The following is a 24,511-nucleotide window of genomic DNA, read 5'->3' as shown; positions in this document are numbered from 1 at the left end:
CTTGAGGCGCCTCATGCACTTCCTAGGGAAGATGGTGGCAGCAATGGAGGCAGTTCCCTTTGCGCAGTTTCATCTGCGTCCACTTCAATGGGACATTCTCCGCAAATGGGACAGGAGGTCGACGTCACTAGACAGGAACGTCTCTCTTTCACTGGCAGCCAAAACCTCTCTTCAGTGGTGGCTTCTTCCCACTTCTTTGTCGAAGGGAAAATCCTTTCTGCCCCCATCCTGGGCTGTGGTCACGACGGACGCGAGTCTGTCAGGGTGGGGAGCGGTCTTCCTCCACCACAGGGCTCAGGGAACCTGGACTCCGACAGAGTCCTCCCTTCAGATCAATGTTCTGGAGATAAGGGCAGTGTATCTAGCCCTAAAGGCATTCCAGCGGTGGCTGGAGGGCAGGCAGATCCGAATACAGTCGGACAACGCCACGGCGGTCGCGTACATCAACATGGCGTCTCGGCACAACAACAAAGTCCCGGCATTCATGGCACGGTCTCAAGATCACAGAGCTCTGGCGGCGGACGCATTAGTTCAGGATTGGTCGCAGTTTCGACTGCCTTATGTATTTCCTCCTCTGGCACTGCTGCCCAGAGTGTTACGCAAGATCAGGTCCGACTGCAGTCGCGCCATCCTCGTCGCTCCAGACTGGCCGAGGAGGTCGTGGTACCCGGATCTGTGGCACCTCACGGTGGGTCAACCGTGGGCACTCCCAGACCGACCAGACTTGCTGTCTCAAGGGCCATTTTTCCATCTGAATTCTGCGGCCCTCAACCTGACTGTGTGGCCATTGAGTCCTGGCTCCTAGCGTCCTCAGGGTTATCTCAAGATGTCATTGCCACCATGAGACAGGCCAGGAAACCAACGTCCGCCAAGATCTATCACAGGGCTTGGAGGATCTTCTTATCCTGGTGCGCTGATCAGGGTTTTACCCCCTGGCCGTTTGCCTTACCCACTTTTCTTTCTTTCCTTCAATCCGGAATGGACAAGGGTTTGTCTCTCGGCTCTCTCAAGGGACAAGTATCGGCGCTTTCCGTGTTTTTTCAAAAGCGTCTAGCCAGGCTTCCGCAGGTCCGTACGTTCCTGCAGGGAGTTTGCCACATAGTCCCACCTTACAAGCGTCCGCTGGAACCCTGGGATCTTAACAGGGTGCTAACGGCTCTTCAGAAACCACCTTTCAAGCCGATGCGGGATGTCTCTCTATCACGCCTTTCGCAGAAGGTGGCCTTCCTAGTGGCAGTCACATCACTTCGGAGAGTGTCTGAGCTAGCAGCGCTGTCATGCAAAGCCCCCTTCCTGGTGTTTCACCAGGATAAGGTGGTTCTGCGTCCGGTCCCGGAATTTCTCCCTAAGGTGGTATCCCCTTTTCATCTCAATCAGGATATCTCCTTACCTTCTTTTTGCCCTCATCCAGTTCACCAATGTGAAAAGGATTTGCACTTGTTAGATCTGGTGAGAGCACTTCGGCTCTACATTTCTCGCACGGCGCCCCTGCGCCGTTCTGATGTGCTCTTTGTCCTTGTCGCTGGCCAGCGTAAGGGGTCGCAGGCTTCCAAGTCAACCTTGGCTCGGTGGATCAAGGAACCGATTCTTGAAGCCTACCGTTCTTCTGGGCTTCCGATTCCTTCAGGGCTGAAAGCCCATTCTACCAGAGCCGTAGGTGCATCCTGGGCATTGCGGCACCAGGCTACGGCTCAGCAGGTGTGTCAGGCGGCTACCTGGTCTAGTCTGCACACTTTCACGAAACACTATCAGGTGCATGCCTATGCTTCGGCAGATGCCAGCCTAGGAAGGCGAGTCCTTCAGGCGGCGGTTGCCCACCTGTAAGAGGGGGCCGTTTTCGGCTCTTTTTATCGAGGTATTCTTTTACCCACTCAGGGACTGCTTTTGGACGTCCCAATTGTCTGGGTCTCCCAATGGAGCGACAAAGAAGAAGGGAATTTTGTTTACTTACCGTAAATTCCTTTTCTTCTAGCTCCTATTGGGAGACCCAGCACCCGCCCCTGTTCCCTTCGGGCTGTTGTTCTTTTGTGTACACATGTTGTTCATGTTGAATTGTTCTTTGGTTCATGGTTTCAGTTCTCCGAACATCCTTCGGATTGAATTTACCTTAGACCAATTTATAAGTTTCCTCCTTCCTGCTTTGGCACCAAAACTGATGGGCCCGTGATGCACGGGAGGGTGTATAGGCACAGGGGAGGGGTTACACTTTTTAAAGTGTAATACTTTGTGTGGTCTCCGGAGGCAGAAACTATACACCCAATTGTCTAGGTCTCCCAATAGGAGCTAGAAGAAAAGGAATTTACGGTAAGTAAACAAAATTCCCTTCTTCCCTAGCAATAAGGCATTCCTTTCCCCTTCCCTTTGTATTGTACTATACGGCCGGTATAGCTTCTTTCCCTAGCCGTGACACTTCCAACTAACTTCATACGACCGCACAGCGAATTCAAAAAGTCTTAGCAGTGTATTCTGTCCCAGGGCCGGCGCCAGCACCCGGCAAACCCGGTCAAATGCCGGGGCCCTGAGCTGCCGGGGGGGGCCCACTCGCGGTGGCAGGAGTGGCGCACCGCTACTCAGGGGGGCCCGGTGGCCGCGCTGTCACCGCCCCCCGCCGAGGATCGAGCTTTCAATTGCATCGGCATCGCAGGTGCCGATACAATTGAGAGCAATGATGAGAGAGTTGATGAGAGAGTGAGCGGCGCGCTCCCTCTCTTATCATTCTCCCCGCTGTGACTGTCGGCGTTCTGACAGCTCTGCAGAGGACCGCGGTGACGTCATCACTGCGCGCCTGCTGAGAGGTCAGAGTGAGCGACAGCAAAGGACGACGCGCCGAGGAGACCGGATCAGCGGGCGAACGAGAAGTGAGCCGCCCCTCTACTGACACTGGGCTCCCCTGACTCACAGGCCGGCCACTACACAGCGGCACTAGTACACATAGGGGCCCGGCAGCCGCTCTGCAGAGCCGGCTGCCGGGCCCCTATGGGTAGTGCCGCTGTGTAGTGGCTGGCCTGTGAGTCAGCGGAGCCCAGTGTCAGTAGAGGGGCCCCTGACCTGGAGAGGCCACCAGCCGTTTCTGAGCTTCAGGAGTGCTCCTGACCTGCACAGAAGACGGAATCTCCATCCTGCAGGACCTGCGATGACGTCACGCCCATGTGACTGTGTGGGAGGAGACACAGGAGGTCGGCAGAAAGCAAGATACTGAAGGCGATTTGGACACATGATGACTGGTAATAAGAAAAGAGGGGACATGAGGGTGAGGGGGGCTGCAGGGTGAGTGGCATATGAGGGCTGCAGACTGACAGAAGGATGTGAAGGGGTGCAGAGTGTTTGAGAGGGGTAAGTTGGGGTACAGGCAGGGTGAGATATGTGGGCAGGGTGTGTGTGATATGGGGGTGTATTGTGTGTGATATGGGGGGTGCAGGCTGTATGGGAAGCAGGGTGTGAGAGATATGGGGGTGTAGTAGTGTGTATGTGATATGGGGGGGTGCAGGCTGTATGGGAAGCAGGGTGTGAGAGATATGGGGGTGTAGTGTGTATGTGATATGGGGGGGTGCAGGCTGTATGGGAAGCAGGGTGTGTGAAATATGGGGGTGTAGTGTGTGATATCTGGGGGGTGCAGGCTGTATGGGGAGCAGTGTGTGGGATATGGGGGGTGCAGGCTGTATGGGGAGCAGTGTGTGTGTGTGTGGGATATGGGGGGTGCAGGCTGTATGGGAAGCAGTGTGTGTGGGATATGGGGGGTGCAGGCTGTATGGGGAGCAGTGTGTGTGGGATATGGGGGGTGCAGGCTGTATGGGGAGCAGTGTGTGTGTGTGTGGGATATGGGGGTGCAGGCTTTATGGGAAGCAGTATGTGTGGGATATGGGGGGTGCAGGCTGTATGGGGAGCAGTGTGTGTGTGTGGGATATGGGGGGTGCAGGCTGTATGGGGAGCAGTGTGTGTGTGTGGGATATGGGGGGTGCAGGCTGTGTGGGAAGCAGTGTGTGTGGGATATGGGGGGTGCAGGCTGTATGGGGAGCAGTGTGTGGGATATGGGGGGTGCAGGCTGTATGGGAAGCAGGGTGTGTGAGATATGGGGGTGTAGTGTGTGTGATATGGGGGTGCAGGGTGTGTGACATATGGGGGCAGGGGCGTAACTACCGCAGTCGCAGGGTTGGAAGGAGAAGAGAGGTACTTGTTTTTTATTTTGCTGGCTGCATGACACATGGAGGCCTGGAGGGGCCTGGCTCCATGATACATGGAGGTCTATGGGACTGCATAATAAACATGAAGGACACCTTATACATGGACTAGGGGTGCATTATACATGGATGAGTATGGGGCTGCATAATACAAAATGATGATTTATGGCGCTACATTATAATACATATAGCACTATGGGGGCTACATTATAATAAATGGAGGAATATGGAGGCTACCTTACACATGGTCACACATGGGTGTGCGTTATAAAACATGGAGGACTGTGGTGCAGTATAATATATGGAGTACTATGGGGTGAATTATAATACATGGAGAACTATGGGGGTGCATTATAATATATGACGGGTTATGTGGGACCCTTTATATTATACGGAAGGCTATGTGGGGGCCATTATAGTATTTGGAGATCTATATACAAGGAGGACAAAGATACAAGTATGGGATGGGAATGTTTTGTGCTGAGGGAAAAAGGCTCTTTCCCTCAGCACCCAGCTTTCCCATGCTCTGCTATACATCTCTCAGCACCCAGCTTTACTCTGTTATGGGAAAGCTGGGTGCTGAGGGAAAGATGGATATCAGAACATGGGAAATCTGGGTACTGATAGAGGGATTTCAGATCATGGGAAACCTGGGTGCTGAGGGTAAGAGCCAAGTGTCAGCATCATTATCCTGTACCCCGAGTGTCAGTGTCATTATCCCGCACCCTAAGTGTCGGTGTACGTGGAGGGGGGCCCCGATCCAAATTTTGCACCAGGACCCATCAAACTCTAGTTACGCCACTGAGTATTAATCACTGTATTCTACATGAGGGTGCCTACTGCTATCTGGCTCTGCACTGTGCTATATACAGGCTATGCTATATACAAGCTGTATGCTACATGAGGGTGCCTAATGCTATCTGGCTCTCCACTGTGCTGTCTGGGTCTTCACTGTACTATACAGGTCTGTGTACTACATGAGGATACCTAATGCTATCTGGCTCTGCACTGTGTTATATAGGTGCTGTGTACTACATGAGGGTGCCTAATGCTATCTGGCTCTGCACTGTGCTGTCTGGCTCTGCACTGTGTTATATAGGTGCTGTGTACTACATGAGGGTGCCTAATGCTATCTGGCTCTGCACTGTGCAATTTAGGGGCTGTGTACTACATGAGGGTGCCTATTGCTATCTGGGTCTGCATTGTGCTATACGTGTGCTGTATACTACATGAAGGTGCCTAATGCTATCTGGGTCTGCATTGTGCTATATGGGGGCTGCATAGTGCATATGGGGGCTACATAATACTATATGGAGGACAATGGGGGCTTCATAACACAATATGGGGGCTGCATACTACCCCCAGAGTTGTATGTCCCCCCCACCCCAGACCTCTCTTGTGATGTATATACAGCAGTGTTAGTGTGCCCTATGTGCGGCCATGTCTGTTAGACAAGCCGGGAGGTGAATGAGGCTGTTGCCGGCTTCCCAATATTAGAAATATATATACAGGATAAATATATAAAAATAATGTTTGTGTATGTATGATATGTATCTATGTATGGCAGTGTATATGACTGTGTCTAGATTTATGTCTATGTGTTTTTGTGAATTTCTCTTTAAATAAGTATGTGTACGTATGCCTGTATGTGTATGTATCTGTGCATGTCTATGTGTGGATGGGGCCCACTGAGACTCTTTCGCCCAGGGCCCACAAAAACCTGGAGCCGGCCCTGTTCTGTCCCACCCACAAGGATTTAGTTTCTGAAAAACTATTTGGACAGCTGTGGGACTGAGCTCGCTCACGGTATGGGACGGAGCTCCTTCACGTTGTGGGACGGACCTCCTTCATGGTGTGGTGTGGGTCTTATTTTGCCTGAACCTCCATTGCTGGGGTTTTTACCTGGAACACCAGAGGGTGGCAGCTGCTTTCCCAGAGGATGGGCTGCTTTGGATCCTGACCTGGTATACGTGGATGAACACCCACTTTGCCTGTTGTTTACTTCGTATCGAGAGTGGGGTTGACCCAGAGGGTCCGGCCGAATTCACTTGGGTCCACTACACTCGCCATAACTCCCACAGATGCAACTTTACTGGCTTCCTTCTCCTCCATGACTAACTAAAACATGGCTGCTGCCTATCTTCTACTTACTAAAAACTCCACCCCTGAGAGGATGTCTACCAAACCTTTAACCCTGTCCATACCTACCAGGAACCAGGGAAGTTATTCAAAACTCGGCCACTAGATGTCTACATTACACACTGAAATACTGTACAATATGTCATTTATTCTAATAAGCAGTGCATTGCAGGGCAGGGGCGGCCGAGCCTTACACCCACGTACATACCTCCTCTTGCTTTGTGACATGCTAGACCTTCTGACCTTTTCATCATACGGCATTTTAAATCTGACAGGTTCCCTTTAAGAGGTATTTAATCCGCACATAATAATATCAATAAGGTTTTGTCAAAGCCAAATACCAGGAAGCATCAAAAACAAAGCAGCTTTATTTAAAACATGACATAACAACAAGAGACAAAACTGCAGAGTCAAAAAATGTGATAAAAAAAAGTATAAATCACACAAAAAGTGCATGTAAGAAACGCAAGTAACCCACTTTACATAATAGGTGCAGAAATTCTGCAACAGTAAAAGCTCATTGGGGGAATGTAGCGTTATTGTCTTGATACCTATTTCTAAGTCTCCTGTGTCTATATCTTTACAGGTTACATCGTCGGTGCAGATCTCTGATGTGTTTCTAGCAGAAAATGGAATGGGTGTACTTTCTATAGTTTACACACCAGCAGCAACCAGTCACCAAATATCTAACAAAACCGTGCAGATCTCGGTGAGTATACAAAATTAAAGGGGTATTCCCATCTCCAAGATCCCATCCCAATATGTAGTAAATGTAATAATAAAATTAGAAAACACTTCCAATTAGACATGTAGTATAGTTCTCCTCATAAGCAATGTCTCTTACCTCATGTGCAGGGCATTGCATCCTAGTTATCCATGGTTACAATCACTCTTTTAATGACAGTCAGTTAGTTACTAGTGGTCGTAAGTTACGACCACTATTCTAGCTCCCTGCAACTACCACCAGGAGCAGCAGGAAAAATCATTAAATGAGTTGACCTCTTTCTTTCTTAGACCATCATCTACTGTGTATGTATCAAGCTGAGGATACGAGACATGTGGAGTAGATATCAAAGGATGGAACACTATATAGAGACATATATGTGAAGACATGCATAAAAAGAGAAGAAAGGACCGTTTATGGGAGAAGTAGCAATGGGAGATTTTGGAAAGGAGGCAGAATTATTACAAAAAAAATAAGATTGTTCCTAGCATCGGACAATCCTTTTAATGCATCTTCTTATACATTGATCTCAATAGTAAAATAATATTATTAGAGCAGCCCTAACTCCAAATTAGAAATTTCTCGAATTCAGTTTGTTACAATGTGACTGTAGAAAAGCAATAGACAAGGGCTCCTATACTGTCCCTCATGCTAAAGGTCCCTAGGCTATCCTTAACTTCAGGGTTACCCCTAATAGTGGAGATGCCTGAGTCTCATGCCTGGCTATGCTCCCAATCAGAACTAATCTGATTCCCCCTCCCACCAGCAAATTAAGGGGAAGAAGTAAGAAGGAAATATGACGCCCCTGGGCTTCAGGCGCCATAGGGTATTGCACCACTCTTCAGGGGGTAATATCTATCCCGGGTCAGGAGGGGGGTTAACCTGCCGGTGCCTTCACAAAACACACACAAACAACAGCAAGGTGCTTACTCACAGGGGGGGTGGACTAGGACAGACAGGGTAGCCAGCCATCACGAAACATGGGACTTCCCCAGTCGCTAGGACAACCACCGGGGGCAGGCACCACATGGGGTAGAAGTAGGCGCAACCATTACACTTACAGCAGAACCTTCCTGGGCACAGCGTGGGATAACACCTAGCACTGACAACTGGAGTTAGTGTTTTTCTCTCTTCATGGGCCCATACTTGGAGCAGGAGGTTCAGCCCAGGTTCCAGACAGCAACCGAGGGATACTTCACTAAAAGACTTTCACGGGCACCGGCGGTGACCGCCGACTATCCGGGATCGGCTGGAGCCCATCGTGTCAGTTCGGTACTCTGGGGTAGCGCCTGAACTACCTGTGAGTTAAAAAAAACATGGAACCGCAGCCCCTGCCTCTCTGCGGCGTCAGCGGGGACTACCACAACCCCATCATCCTCCCCGGGGTAATCCCGCTCCGCCTGTGGGGAGCGATACCATCCCAGCTGCACCCACCATCTGCCCCCGGCAAGAGACCCTGCTGCGGCGGCCCCCATCTCTGGCTGCATACCACAGGTGGCGTCACGATCATCTAATAGACTTTCCTAACTGCCACTACCACCCCCATCCTCCGTCCTGCCTTCCTACCACCCCTCCACCCTCATTTCTGTACGCCTGGGGCAACGGAATCGGGCCAGGCCACCCCGTGACATCGCAGAGAATCTGCACCCCCGGCCCAGCAATGAGGTTTGAGACACCAACGGATAAAGACAGACAAGGGAAAACCAAAACTCTGACACACTGCAAACTCAGAGCAACAAACAATGAGAAACTCACGAGAAAAGCAAGAGCAGGAATGTAGCAACAAAAAAGACAACAAGGGTTAACTCTACAACCACACAGAGCAACAAGTACTACTTAACACCTCACCAGACCAGCTTAGATAAACTATAGCTTGCATAGAAGGAAGGATCTAGCCACCATATTTAGGAGGGGAGCAGATATGATTGGCTCCCCCACAACATGTGATCAAAGGAGACTAATAAGCAGACCAGCAGAGATTGACTCTTGCTAGAATGCCTATGAACTATCAATCTGTTGGTTGATGCTTAAGTCTGCCTGCACTGATCACAGACATCAGAGAAGTTATCAGGCGGAGTGCCAAAATCTAAATTCTGAACAGATCCCGCCGCCATGACAGTTGGGGATGTTGGTAAAGACCTTCATGTGACAGTTTATGACCAGAAATACACTGGCATGTGATTTCCATCAATCTCCAGCATTTGTTGGAGTGTTCATTTACTTTATATCCTTGTGGTGGAGGGCATGGGGCAGGAATGTGTAGTAGTCGTAGCAGCAGGGGAACAACAGGTCATAGCACTACCTGTCATTAACCCCTTACCTCCTCGTAGACGGACCACACACAGGAGGACTCCGTTAGTCTCAGGCGTCATTACATTCACTTCTCTTCGGCAAATAAAGCTCAGTCACAGTTCTTGAATGCTTCCAACTTTATTTCTGGGAACTTTTTACAACTTCGGTATCCGTTTCAAGGGGGTTCCTTCTCCTGTTCACACAATACAAATTTGCAGCAATCGGTCCTCTGGCACCTGGGCACTATCTAAAGTCTAAGGCCCTTTCTTTCCCTCACTTCACTTCATGTCCACACAGGGGTTCGCATCTATGCAGGGGTCTCCTCTCCGTGCCAGGCCATCCAGATATACCTCCACCACCAGGGGGCGCACTGACCTTTTCCGTGAGTCAGGGTCTCCTTCCGTTCTTACCAGCAGGCACCGACACCAGGCCCCCAACTGTCAGACTAAACCCCTTTCCGTGGGGTATGTGGTTCCACCATCAGTACAGGATCCTGCATGTCGCAGCCGTGGGGGTGACCCATAGGGTCAAGATCTGTTACTTGGGACATCTCACATCTACATCTTGCTGAGGACTCCCCTTCTATCTGCTACCTGTCTTTCCCTGCTACCATCCCTATCCTCCTCCTTCTTCTTCTATATAATATTTTGTAGATAAATGTAGGTGTCTCATACATAACATAATAGCAAATAGCAGAATTCTTAGATGCATAAAAAAGACATTCCATGTGTTTACCCATCTTAATCACACCCTTCAACTGTTTCCTTGTTCTAACATTTCTGTTGAGATCTATCACAGCATGGGAGGTTTGGCAAATCTTAATACATTAGCCCTTTTCTTGCTCTAATTGTAGTGCTAAGCTCTCCATAGTGATGGCTGCTGGCAGACAGACATTCAATATGGAAAGGAACACTAAACATAGAGTTCACCCCTCGTATTTGCCGCTTTCTTATCTTCAGAAATCCTTGCTGGTGGGAAACAGTCCAGACTTTAATTGCAGTGATGTCCTGACAGACAGTGATGCCAATGTCAAGCTTTCTGCTCAGCATCGCAGTGCCAGGCCTCTGACAGGTAGGTAATCCCCAAACGGGAAAATTAAAACATGGTAGATAAGTATTTGTTTCATGTTTCATGTGTATTTGTGACATTGTGACTCAGAGACAACCTTAATATTTCCCTTTGGGGGTTTAGGTTGCACAAGAATTCCAATAGGGTTTTAATTCTTAAGATTGATGCACAAGGGAAACTTTGAGGTTGAGTATAAGTTGTCGTAAGTTTGGATTCACATTACTTTTCTGTCCACAAATCATAACTGCGTTGTGTCTTCCATCTGAATTCTCCCCCAAAAAAGTATTCAGAGATGTGTCCAACACAGCCAAAATATGAAGCTTTGGACTCTATTTGTCCTTTTTTTCTGGAAGTATCTGCCTTTTTAGGTGAACACAACAACATAGTCCTCTTTGCTGTGCATCTGGCTAAATAGATGGATGCCGTCAGGACATCATATTAACGCTATTTGTCAAGGATTCATATGGAAGCCCCCAACAGGAGTCATGAACTGAACACAAACTTGGTCCTGAACACAAACTCGGTCTGAACACAATCTGCTGCTATTTCTCCATACCTCATAGGCAACAACTAGCAAGATGTTCGTCAAGTTTTTTTTAGGTTCTTCTGGTGCTCCTTCGGTTTAGTTCTCTCCAAGTACTTGAGTGCTTTCTGAGCCCTCTGACAAATGGATGTTCCTGATTTCATTGTATGTTTTCAGCCATATAGATTGTTTATTATCCTCCATTCATTTATAGGTGGCAGAAGTGGCATTTGCTGGCCCAACTTTGCTTCCGGGCATAACGGGGCACCTGGACACCCGAATGCGGGAACAATGAGCTATAATGCAATCAGCGGCCTCCTGACTGTGAAAGGTGAACTGTTCTCTTATATTTCATGGCTAACTTCTGTTATTCATCTTGTAAGAAAATGCATTTTATTTAATATGTGGGGGTGGTGCGGGGTGGTAGTCGACGATGAGTGGCTCATTCTTTCGGTGGTCTATGCCCCCGCCACCTCCACAGAGCAAGGGAGAAGTGACTGGTTGCGGTGATCCTAGCTGGGTGTGTAGTCTTTGTGTGTGCAAGTCATGTGCAGACAAGGATTCTTTTGCCGGGTACTCACAAACACAGATAATTGTTTCTTTCTCAACAAACTTTCACTTAAGTTATGCACCGTACTTTAAACACATCGATACTGTGTGCACAACACTTCAACACGTTGTTTACAATACGTTTGACTTTAAGTCACAATGTTACTATAGGCTGCTCTATCATTCCTGGTACTACTGCTAATGTTTGTCCATACTTATCCTTTCTGTCTGGCAGCACAGTCCCACACAATAAAGTCCTCCCTGACCAGGTTCTCGCGCCACCCGCAGGGACCTATTCTCTATAACGGTGTTGACTGCCGTCAAACTCATCTCTTCTACATTGCCAAGTCTCCATTTGAGGACTAGTACTGCTGGAGTCAGTTCACTGACAGGGAAACCTCACTAGAGTTTGGGTCTGGTACTCACGACTGCGGGATGGAGGTGACTTTCTACTATTTATCGACTGGAGTCCTTCCCGCATGCTGTGTTACTGGTTTGACCCCGAGGATCAGGTCTCGAATGCCCCAAACAGCCACTTTTTTTGGTCTAAGTTATCTTTTGGGCTTGCACACTTTTCCTGCTCGCTATACTACCCACTAGTACAGATTTCTACAATCTAAATACTACTGACAAAACCAGAATGGAGTCATGTTGTTCCCTGCAGTTGTTTCCTCCTCCTGTGAGGGACCCATAGAGATTAACTGTTCTCTGTCTTTAGTCCTCCTGTCGCTAGGCAGAACCTATTCTATATACTAGGCAGCAGTACCTAAAACCCTGCCACCAGATGGCCACACTAATGCTTATGTGATGCCCTGGCCGGGCCAGGTAGTCACAAATGGGGCCCCGCATAACACCTTTTCCTCACAGGTAACACACAGTCGACCAGAAAATCCTAGTCACCCCATCAGGGCTAGATATACACAACAGGGGGCGGAACCAGGTGGTTGGAAGACGCCCACCGAGGAGTTTAAACAGCCTGGGGCGGGGAAAGTAGTGAGATCAGTTTCAGTGTTCAGGAGAAGTGGAGGTCAGGCCTGTGTGTCAGGCCTGAAGCAAACTGATGGGTGCCAGGGTAGGAGCCCTGGTGCCACTGGCTAGAAGGCAGACGGTGGCCTCCGTCCGCAGGAGACAGGAAGACGGTTCGGCAGAACCGGGTTGTACCGGGACAGGGTCGTAGCCCGCCGGTATCTACACCGGGGACCCGACCGGAAACCGTGCACAAAGGGGGGTACTCAGACCCTGAAGCCAGGAACCAGAGCCTACTGGAACTGGTTAATTAACCGATTGAGGCCAGGATTATAGGTCCTGTCCCACCCAAAGTCCCGAAAAGAAGGCAACAGCCCAATGAGGGGGATAGAAGACCACCGCCACGGCTCAGAGATCCCACGGGCCAGCGTCTGTGGGCAAGGGCTCCTTAGGCAACAACCAGCCAGGAGCGGACTCCTGAAGTTTCAAGCACAGGCAGTCCACTGTTCTCAAAGGTGCGGGAGAAAGACAGAGACCACCAGCCGAGTGGGTAACCAGAACGCAGCCAGCTGCAGGCACCGACCACCACCACCTTGGTTTACCAGAAACTTGTGTGTTTTCTAATAGTGAGTACACCAGTACCCAGCGGCCGCCCATCTCCCTGCACCAAACCTCCCCAACGGGTCCCGGGGCCACCATCCCTGCCCATGGAGGGGTTAACAACTTGCTGCACAACATCTCCCCCGGGTGCCCCGTAACTGCAGCGGTGGTGTCCAACCTCACTACATACCATGGGTGGCGTCACAAACTTAGTACGGCCCCGTCCGTACATATACGTCCTACATCCACCATCCCATCCCCTTTTCATTCGGAGTGTCCGCGTGATCCCCCGGGTCCGGAGACCCTCGAGCCACCCAACGGAAGGTCCGGACCCGAGCAGCGGCAGGCTGCCGACATGGGGGCGGCACACTTATGCATAAACACATTGCATCCATAATAGCCACATAAACACAGTTCACATTGCTACAATGGTGATCAGTGTCTTTAGGGCAGGAGAACACGGGCCTACTCCACCCTCTTACAAATACATTATTGTTGTTTTTATTTCATTTTCAGATACAACATTTGTGGAGTACAAATCTGTTTGTTCTGGACAGTCCAATGTAATGTTCATGACAAACCCAGATAGTGAAGATCTGCAGCACCCGGTGGAAGTCTCCACAATATCAATGTCAGACTGTTCAGAGGATCAGAAAGTGTTTATCCATCGACCAGATGTTTCGTAAGTAGCTGTAGTAAAGTAAACGTACATATTTGCATTATTAGATGTGCCCAAATATGTTTCCCCATCAATAATCATATATATATGTTATACATTCTCTGTCTGCCATGTACTGTATATACGCTACAGACAAAAGTATTAGGACGCAGAACTTAATCATTAATCGTGTACAAGATTTCTCCCGTGCATCCCCCATACTCTGGAACGCTCTACCTCAGCACATCAGACTCTCCACTACCGTGGAAAGCTTCAAGAGGAACCTCAAGACCCACCTCTTCCAACAAGCCTACAACCTACAATAGCCCTCAGCCCAGTAGACCACTGCGCAACCAGCTCTGTCCTCACCTATTGTACCATCACCCATTCCCTGTAGACTGTGAGCCCTCGCGGGCAGGGTCCTCTCTCCTCCTATACCAGTCTGTCTTGTACTGTTAATGATTGTTGTACGTATACCCTCTTTCACTTGTAAAGCGCCATGGAATAAATGGCGCTATAATAATAAATAATAATAATAATTAACATCAGACTTTTCACTTAGTCCCATTGCCATCGGTGTATGACATTTGTCTTACTCCATGAAGAACACTGGCTTTACCAGCATTTGTGACAGAATGGCTGGTGGTAAGGAGCTCACTGATACCAGTGCAGTCCTGTAATAGCACCCATCAGGGTAACAAGATATTTCAAGACATTTCTTCCCTCCTAAATATTCCACCATTATCTATGAGTGAACTGCATTTAGACAACTGTAAAGTTTGGTGGAGGGATAATGCAATAGGCTTGATTTTCAGTGGTCTGTCTTGTCTAGTTAGTGCCAGTGTCGCGGGCGGAGGAGGGGACGCCGCGCTCTCCCACTGCTCGGGTCCGGCCGCTGCTGCTGCGGCTGCCGCTGCTCGGTGGTGGCTCGAGCGGTGTGCCGGATCCCGGGGACTCAAGCGGCGCTCCTCGCCCATGAGTGAAAGGGGTGTATTGGTGGTGGGGATTTGGTTATTGTCCGTGACGCCACCCACGGTTGTGGTGACTTTTGGTAACACCACCGCTGCTCTGTATGGGGATCCCGGGAGCGGTGACAGGGAGCAGCTGAGTTGTTAGTTCTCCCCTCCGTGGGTAGGGGTTGGTTGTCCCGGGGCCCAGTGATGGGGTGGAGGATGGGTGATGGCAGGCCAGTTGCGGGGCCTGGAGAGGTGCAGGGTCGCGGGGGCAGCGCTGTGCCGCACGGCACGGTGGTACTCACTCAGCCTGAGACAATGACACATTCTCGGTAAAACACACGGCTGGAAAGACGATTCCCACGGACGGCTGCTGTTGCTTTTCCCCGGTAGTTAACGGTGACTGTCTCTTTCCCTGCACCTAGTACTTCTGTTGGTTCCAATGGGTTCCCACCGGTAACCCGCTCCCCGGCTTGGATATGGGCCGGAGGAGCCCCTCTTTGCCCGCAGGCGCTGGCCCTGAGAAACTGTTGCCTTGGCGGTGGCGGTGTCTCTCTCCGCTGGTTGGACTGTTGCCTTCAATCGGGACTTAGTTGTTTGGAAACCCGGAGGTCCCCTTCACTGACGGATTTGGCAAATTCACGGCGACGCCAAGCCTTGCCGGGGTCCGAAAGGCCCCTGCCAATGGTGCTGGCTTCTCCTTGTGTACTGGTCCGGTACCGCCGGGCCACCGCCCGTCCACGGTCCTTACGGCAACTCCGATAGGCCACTCCTGCAGACGGTCACCGCCGTCTGCTAACCTTGCTGTCTCTGTCCGGGGCACACACCCGGACGCTCTCAGTCAGTTGCTCTCTTCCACTTCACTTTTTACTCCTTCCACTTTCACTTCCCTAGCGTAACTCCACTCTTTTCCCGCCTCCAGGACTGTGAACTCTTAGGTGGGTGGGACCAACCGCCTGGCCCACCCCCTGGTGTGAACATCAGCCCCTGGAGGAAGGCAACAAGGATTTTTGGGGTCTAGCTTTGATGTGCCTAACCGGGGTGTAGGGTGTGGTGATGTCATTACCTGTGACCCCTGGCTTGTCCAGGGCGTCACACCAGTGAAGGGGGATATTAAAGAAAACAAATGAAGATGGCGGCAGGTGAGTATAAGACAGGGATCAGAGTCTTAAATTTAAAGCACCACTCCAACAGTCCAATAAAAAACGATTGAGTGGTGCTTTAAATCTAAGCCTCTGTTCCCTGTCTTATACTCACCTGCTGCCATCTTCATTTGTTTCCAGCATCGCTCTGGTTGGTCTCCTTGTATTTGTGACATGTCAGCCGCTCCATGGATCACACACTCAATTTAAATATATGAGTGCCTCATTTTGGATCTCATAGACTTGAATTGAGCGCTTTTGACGTAATTTCTGGATTCCAACCAGTCAAAAGTTACGGGCACAAGACGGCATGAGGTACCAGAGCGGCGCTCAAAAATGATGAAGTGGCAGGTGACTATAATACTGGGGACAGGGGGCACACATTTAAAGTACCACTCCAGCTCTAAAAAAAAACAACAAAACGCTGGAGTGGTGCTTTTGTCGCGGGCGGGGAGGGCGCCGCTGCGCTGCGCTCGCTAACGCTCGGGTCCGGCGCTGCTGCGACGGCTGCTCGGTGGCTCGAGCGGTGGTCCAGATCCGGGGACTCGAGCGGCGCTCCTCGCCCGTGAGTGAAAGGGGGTAGTATGGTTTGGGGATTTGGTCCGTGACGCCACCCACGGGTTGTGGTGAGGTTGGGCACCACCGCTGCTGGTAACGGGGATCCCGGGAGCGATGGCAGGGAGCAGCTGGGATGTTGTTCTCCCCCTCCGTGGGTATGGGTTGGTGGTCCCGGGGCCCGGTGAGGTGACGGGGAGGCAGGGTCGGGAAGGTGCAGGGTCGCTTGGACTGCGCAGCGCGGTGCCGGACGGCACGGTAGTACTCACTCAGCCACAAATGTACGCAAAGTCTCTGGTAAACCAAACAGCTGGATGGATGGGTCCCGCAGCCGGCTGCTGTGGCTTCTCCCGGACGGTTGGTGGTGGCTGCCTTTCTCTGCACCTGTGTGTATGTTTGGTCCCGATGGATTCCCACCGGTAACCCGCTCCCCAGCGTGTATATGTGCCGGAGGAGCCCTTTTGCTCGCAGGCTCTGGCCCTTGGAACTCTAGCTGTGGCGGTAGCTGTATTTCCTTTTGCTGGTTGGACAGTTGCCTTCAATCGGGTCTTGGCTGTTAGGAAACCCCTGGGGTTCCGGTCACTGACGGATTTGACCTCTAATGGCGGCTCCAAGCCTGGTCGGGGTCCGCAAGCCCTGCCTGTGTGTGCTGGCTTCACTTCGCTCCCCGGTTCAGTACCGGCGGGCCACCGCCCGTCCCCGGTTCTACGGTTCCGCGTTGATCTGCCTCTCCTGCAGACGGCCACCACCGTCTGCCAACCTTGCTCGTAGTGCCCAGGCCACACACCCGGACACGGTCAGTTTTCTCCTCCACTACTACTTCACTCCTCTCTCTTGCACTTCCCTAACTCATCTGTCTTCCTTTTCCCGCCTCCAGGACTGTGAACTCCTCAGTGGGTGGGGCCAACCGCCTGGCTCCACCTCACCTGGTGTGGACATCAGCCCCTGGAGGGAGGCAACAGGGATTTTGTGTCTGGCTGATGTGCCTGTCTCGGGGTGGGGGTGTGTGTTGCAGTACCTGTGACGACCTGGCTAGTCCAGGGCGCCACACTTTAATGCTTCAGCACTAGACATTTTGGACAATTCCAACTTTGTAGGAACAGTTTGGGAAAGGCCCTTTTCTGTTCTCTTTGACTGTGCCCAATGCACAACATCTGTAAACGCATGGTTGGAGGCGTTTGAGGTGGAATAGCTGGACTGGCTTCACGAAGCTCCACCCAACACCATTGGGATAAATTAGAGTGGTCAGTGTCTGACCTTACAATTTCTCTTCTGGATAAAGTGGCAAAAATTCCAACAAGCATCTCCAAAATAGAGCCAAAGGTTTAGAATGGGTGGTCATAAAAGCTGTTGAAGGTGTAATATGGAGCTGTTGCATTTATTTTGTCCATATAGTACATGGTGGCCTCTCTGATAGAAAACTAAGGGGCTGCCCGGTACCCTGGGTTATCACATCCAACAGAATACACTATAATGTGTGTAATATAGATCTCTGTAAGTATTGGAAAGGTCACATCATCTTTATTTTTTTATTTTTGCTGCAGAAAAGCCAATCCTTCTGACTGTGTAGATATGACCTGCGATGCCAAAAGGAAGACGTTGTTGAAGGATCTTGATGGTTCTTTCCTGGGGCAGATCGGTGATGTGGTTCCACAATCAGAGTTTGAGTGGAATGGAGACACAAAGTATGGACTAGGAGACTATAGGATCCCTAAAGTCATGCTGACTTACCTGAATGGAAGCCGAATCCCTGTGTCACAAGTGGCGCCATACAAAGGTCAATAACCCATAAATACAGACTCTAAATAGTGCACTTGAAAATCGTTTGATATGTGAAACAAGACCATGTTTTAACCCCTTGGCATTATTTGACATAAGTTTATAGCAGAAGGTGCTAGAATAGGAGTTTGAAGCACTCTTAGGAGCAGAGCATGCACAAAATGCATAAGCAACCAGCTGTATTACACAGCCTAACTACTGTTGTAATGGCCGAGACCGGATATACCAGCAAGAGGAAAGATCTAATAGGATAATTCTGATAGACCAATACACTGCAGTACAGAATTGCAGCACGTTGTAGCAGTCAAATTATTTGATGCATGGTTTTCTAAATATCTTAAAAATATAAATCTGAAAATTTTGAATTGCATTTGTATTCAGCCTCCTATAATGTGATACCAATTGCCTTCAGAAGTCACCTCATTAGTGCATTGAGTATAAGTACAGTTGTTCTGTGAAGGACTCTTAGATTTGCTTGAGAACATTAGGGTCAATCGACAGTAAGAAAACCAAAGAACATTCCAGACAGGTCAAGGATAAAGTTGTGGAGAAGAGTAAAGCAGGGTTAGGTTATAAAAAATAGTTCAAGCTATGAACATTTCACGAAGCACTGTTCAATTCATTATCCAAAAATGGAAGGACTATGGCACAACTGTAAACCTACCAAGACGTGGCCATCCACCTAAACTGACATCCCAAGTAAGGGGATCACTAGTACGAATATGTAGCTTTCAGTTTTTTCTCCTCATTGTCTAAACATCAGTTTTAGACGTCCTTTTATATTCTGTGTTTGCTTTCACCAGGGATCATCAGGGATAACACATGTGTATACATACCGGCCTGGGAGGCCTACAGATGTAGTGGTCTGGACCATGAGATGCTTGTTATAGAGAGCCTTGATGCCGACACTGAGACGAGACGCCTGTCACCCGTGGCTGTGCTGGGGGACGGCTACGTGGACCTCATCAATGGTGTGTATCATGTACTATTTCCATTCATACCTCTCCTTTTTGTATTTATTCTGATGATTTCACCAAACTGCTCTATATTTTAATTTTAGGGCCCCAAGACCATGGCTGGTGTTCTGGCTATACCTGTCAGAGGAGGGTCTCCTTGTTTCACTCTATAGTGGCTACCAACAAGTCATTTGATGTTTATTTTACCAGCACGAGCCCCCAGAATCTCCGACTGATACTGCTCAACGTAGACAACACAAAGGTAAGGTACTAACAAGCCGATGGTCACAGCTATCAGTCATGGATGATAAAACTGCTTCACATTCTTGTACAGTATATACTTTCTATAATCCCGTTAGGTTAAAGGGTTTGTCTCACAATCAACCATAGGTAGAACTGCATGACAACAAGGGGATGAGAGGAGCTTCAGTTCATTGCAGATCATATGATTCTGGATCTATTCTCATGGTCAGCCTTAAGGTCCAGTCACACTAAGCAACTTACCAGCGATCCCAACAACGATAGGGATCACTGGTAAGTTGCTAGGAGGTTGCTGGTGAGCTGTCACACTGCGACGCTCCAGCGATCCCACCAGCAACCTGACCTGGCAGGGATCGCTGGAGCGTGGCTACACGAGTTGCTGGTGAGCTCACCAGCAACCAGTGACCAGCCCCCAGTCTCCTAGTTACAGCACACATCAGGTTAATTAACCCGATGTGTGCTGCAGCTAAATGTGCACAGAGCAGGGAGCAGCGCACACTGAGCGCTGGCTCCTTGCTCTCCTAGTTACAGCACACATCGGGTTAATTACCTGATGTGTGCTGCAGCTACATGTGCACAGAGCAGGGAGCAGTGCACACTGCTTAGCACTGGCTCCCTGCTCTCCTAGCTACAGCACACATCAGGTTAATTAACCTGATGTGTCCTGCAGCTAGCTACATGTGCACAGAGCAGGAGCCGGCAGCACAGGCAGTGAGAGCGGAGGAGGCTGGTATCAAAGGTAAATATCGGGTAACCAAGGACAGGGCTTCTTGGTTACCCGATGTTTACATTAGTTACCAGCCTCAGCAGAAGCTGGCTCCCTGCTCACTGCACATTAGTTGTTGCTCTGTCGCTGTCACACACAGCGATCTGTGCTTCACAGCAGGACAGCAACAACTAAAAAATGGCCCAGGACATTCAGCAACAACCAACGACCTCACAGCAGGGGCCAGGTTGTTGCTGGATGTCACACACAGCAACATCGCTAGCAACGTCACAAAAGTTGTTCGTTACCAGCGATGTTGCTAGCGATGTTGCTTAGTGTGACGGGGCCTTTAGGCATAGCTGGAATCACTAGTGATAAACGAACCTTTCAAGGCTCGGTTTACTGAGCCCAACCAAACAAATGCTTCGTTTGCCCAAACAAACTCTGAACATTTTCAAATCTTATCGAACCCCATTAGATTCAGTGTGAGGCCAATGGTCAAAGGGTTACCAAGCCCAAATGAACAAGCTAAGGCTGGTGCCGAATATAAAATTGGCAAATCTATATCGAAAAGGTTCGCTCATCTCTATAAATGACATCATAAATAAAGAGCGCATGTGTTAAAGGTCAAGAGCCAAATAGAGTTGTTGGGAGTCGATTCAGAGGATCTGGTCCATCAGCCACGTCATTATCCTGTAGCCTCTGGACGAGAGCCCTGCAAACTGTCTCCAACCTATCGGCATCTGCAGCTCTTCTTTCGATTACACGGTCTGGTGCAATGTCTGGTGCAATGACATCAAAAATAACGTCGAGCCAGGCTGGCTAATCAAAAAAAGACCCACGAATTTCGGGTAGTAGGAGGTGGTTTTCAGGGCTATTGACCACCAATTACTGATGTGGCTGATGTACCGGGTCCTGTGAATTTTTTCAGTTACGATAAAATTTAAGTCAGAGACAAAGTTCAAAAAACCTAATGGATTAGCACATTTTGGGTGCTACACCCACTCTTTGGCTAGGGTCACACAATGGTATAAAACATTGTGCCTATTTTCACTCATAAAAATAGGACGATTTTTTTTTCTCACTCGTCATCCGGGTGCAATCTGTTTTTTACAGTAGCAGCTACTATTCTTTTACAGGACAATTTACAGTGTCCTACGTTACAGAAGTGCAATGTATCTGTAAAAATTGGATGCCATTTTTACGCTATTATGCTAGGTAAGGGGAAGTACCAAGCAAATTGTGGAAGGGAAGGGGAACCCTACATCTAGGGAAGGGGAGATGGTGACCCCTGACCAAACCTACTGCTGGTCCCTAAGGTCCCTCATCACCCTAGGTAGGTTCCTCACCCATGTGCCGAGCCGGATACCTGACCCTAGGTATCATTAGTGCTGGGCACTAAATAAGAAATAGGTGGGATGAGCACTTTGTCAACCTCACTAAATGCTGAAGGAAGACACAAGGAGGACATACAGGGGAAAGTGCATGAACTACTTATCCACAGATTACTGAGGTAGATGTTCAGCAAAGTTTCAGCAACAACACTACAGGTGAGTACAAGCCACCTGCTTGCATCCAGAGCCTGAATGCACTGAATAACACCAGCACATGTTCAGGGAAAATGAGATTATTTAAACCCAAGGTGAAATACAGCTGATGGGAAGAGGAACTATGCTGTGTCTCAAAGGGAAAAGTATGACAATCCAGCAGAGGAGATGCCTAATACAATGAATACTGACAGCAGGAACAATAGAAAGTCAGGGAGTATTTTGCGCAACCAAATGTCGTAACCTTCTACTGCCAGACACCACAGGATTGTCTGTCACCCGTGACAAACCCATGACAGCCATACTGTGTCATCCGATTTTTTTTTTCTTGCACCAATAAACTTGAATGGTGGAGTCTCATCCGATTTCAGATTGAAATAACATGGGTCAGTATGCTATCTGATATGAGCAATCCCATAGTTATAGCACTTAGTTCTACATGGCAGACATTGAGATAAATGGTGTTACGTTAAGTCCAGGGGTGGATCCACGGGACCGTGCACCGGACTTCCCCAGAGAGACAACCAGAAGTGAACCCCTATACAGGGACTGTCTGGCGGCCTCCCCAGAGGGCCTAGATGCATGGCAGCCGGGACACAAGTGAGTTCGGGTTTCGTGTCCTTCAGAAGTCTGTACGGGATAGGGCTGTAAGTCCAACGGGAACCGTATGTAGGACGGGTGACTGGAACCGGGTACAGATGCCAAGTGGTAACAGGAGACGGGGTCCAGGTCCAGCGAGACGTGCAGGCTGAAGTAACCATGTGGAATCCAGGATCGGTGACGGGTACAGGCTGACGGAAGATGGCGGGATCCACAGCTGATAGTCACCGGTGCAACTTCTGGGACACCGGCAAGCTGGACACACTCAGGATGGCAGACAGGCACTGTGGAAGAGACCGGGTTAACCTGGGTACAAAGCACAGAGGGAGCTGCACACCTAGCTACAAGAACACGTTGAACAGGCACCGCCCACATCGAAAAGGAAGTCTTATGTACCCTGTAACTGTAATCAGTCATATCCTGTTCCAGTGACGCTGGCCCTTTAAGAAGAGGTGAGTAAAGTTAGGCTCACCTGTAATATATGGAAGGATCGAGATAGATCGGTCCTAAATTGGGGTCCTGAATGGAGGCCCCCATTTTATGATCTCTTCTGTCTTCTCTTACTGAAAGATTTTTGTTTAAGATCTCATACATGTACCATATATATACGGTATATATATATATATATATATATATATGTATACCATCTCTTGGTTGACATTGCAACTTTGCGGCTCCTGATTTTGTACGACACTATAATTAATTTTACTCACTTTTATAGTACCTTTAATTTCTCATCACTCTATGGATAGCATCATCATATGCACATTGGGGCTAACAATCTAAATGTCATTAGTGTGTCATGCCCTGCTGAGACCTCAGGGGGATCTTGGATCAGAAAGTCTCAATGGTTAGTTGAGTGCAGATCCGTTTTAGAATCCGATCATCGCTTATCCTGAATAGGAGCATATTTAATTCCATTTGGTGCTGAAGGGGTTAAGGTTTCTTTTTTATGCTGCTAAGATTGACTTGTAGTTGTTAATCTCAGCTGCAGCTATGCCCTTCCGTTATATCAACTCACTCCTCACTCTCTCCTATGCCGGCTATAGCTCACTCTATAACTGACCACTTTGGAGGAGCCTGGAGATGAGGTGTTGTTCCTGTTGCAGCTGAGAAGCTTCCTGCTTGAGTAGCTATTAGTAGTAGTTAGCAGAGAACTATTTGTTGTCTCTTTACCCTGTTTGTCTTACCTTCCTTGTGCTATTTTATTGTAGTGGCAAGACTAGCGTCTCACTGGCCTTCGTACTAGTTAGGGTGAGTTCGGGGCCAGCAAGGGCCCAGGCACATGATGGTTCATGGGGGGAAGGACCTGTCTAGGGATACTAGGGAGTGCAGGGATCAGCCTCAGGTGAGTGTTACAAAGGTGACTGCACTCCGCATTCCCTAGATCCAGGACCATGTATTGTTTCGCTAGTGTACCCTTTGTGTTATGTCGCTTGCCGGGGCTCTTCTCATCCCCGATATGACACTAAATCCATTATCAATATGTCTTCAGAGTGTGTTCATCAGCCGGAGGAAATCCATGCAAAATCAAGGAGAACATACAAACTCCTTGCAGATGTTGTACTTATTGGAATATAAACCCAACATTGCAAGACTACAGTGCTAACCACTGAGCCACCGTGCTGCACTATGTGTGTCAAGGGAAAGCTATTCTCCCTACGGAGACTGACACACCATTCCAGCATGCCTAAGAAAAGACTTTTAAGCTGCAATGCTCCTCTAGGAAATATTCAATTTGTCTCCTCAGGGAGGAAAAGACGAACTCTGGTGCCACCTATTGGAGGTTCTGATCTGGCATAAATCCTAAAGCCCGCTTTACACACTACAATATATCTTACGATGTGTCGGCGGGGTCACGTTGTAAGTGATGCACATCCGGCATCGTAAGGTACATTGTAGTATGTAACAGCTACGTGTGATTGCGAATGAACGGTAAAACGTTCATCGCACGCACGTCGTTCATTTCTCATGAATTGCACGTCAGGTTGTTCATCATACCCGGGTAGCACACATCGCAGTGTGTGACACCCCGGGAACGATGAACAGATCTTACCTGCATCCTGCGGCTCCCGGCCAGCAATGCGGAATGAAGGAGGTGGGCGGGATGTTTACGTCCCGCTCATCTCCGCCCCTCCGCTTCTATTGGCCGGCTGCCGCATGTCGTCGATGTGACGCCGAACGTCCCTCCCACTCCAGGAAGTGGACGTTCGCCGCCCACATCAAGGTCGTATGGACAGGTAAGTACGTGTAATGGGGGTTAATCGTTTGTGAGGCACATTCAACAAAATTGAACGTGTCGCACATATGATGGG

General features: G+C 49.3%; 1 protein-coding gene across 2 annotated transcripts in view; it reads left to right on the top strand.

The window, feature by feature from the left end:
- Positions 1-24,511, top strand: part of PKHD1L1 (PKHD1 like 1) — a 278,999-nt gene that overhangs the window by 232,962 nt on the left and 21,526 nt on the right. For both annotated transcript variants that reach the window (XM_075352949.1, XM_075352950.1), the window contains exons 65-71: positions 6,904-7,026; positions 10,293-10,404; positions 11,139-11,255; positions 13,556-13,721; positions 17,892-18,124; positions 18,930-19,097; positions 19,187-19,344. In XM_075352949.1, coding sequence (XP_075209064.1) covers positions 6,904-7,026; positions 10,293-10,404; positions 11,139-11,255; positions 13,556-13,721; positions 17,892-18,124; positions 18,930-19,097; positions 19,187-19,344 — 1,077 coding nt within the window. The remainder of the gene's footprint in view (positions 1-6,903; positions 7,027-10,292; positions 10,405-11,138; positions 11,256-13,555; positions 13,722-17,891; positions 18,125-18,929; positions 19,098-19,186; positions 19,345-24,511) is intronic.

The sequence above is a fragment of the Anomaloglossus baeobatrachus genome, chromosome 6 (assembly GCF_048569485.1).
Source record: "Anomaloglossus baeobatrachus isolate aAnoBae1 chromosome 6, aAnoBae1.hap1, whole genome shotgun sequence".
Taxonomy (NCBI): Eukaryota; Metazoa; Chordata; class Amphibia; order Anura; family Aromobatidae; genus Anomaloglossus; species Anomaloglossus baeobatrachus.
Note: the sequence above shows the minus strand (reverse complement) of the source record. Positions and strands in the feature narration are given on the sequence as shown.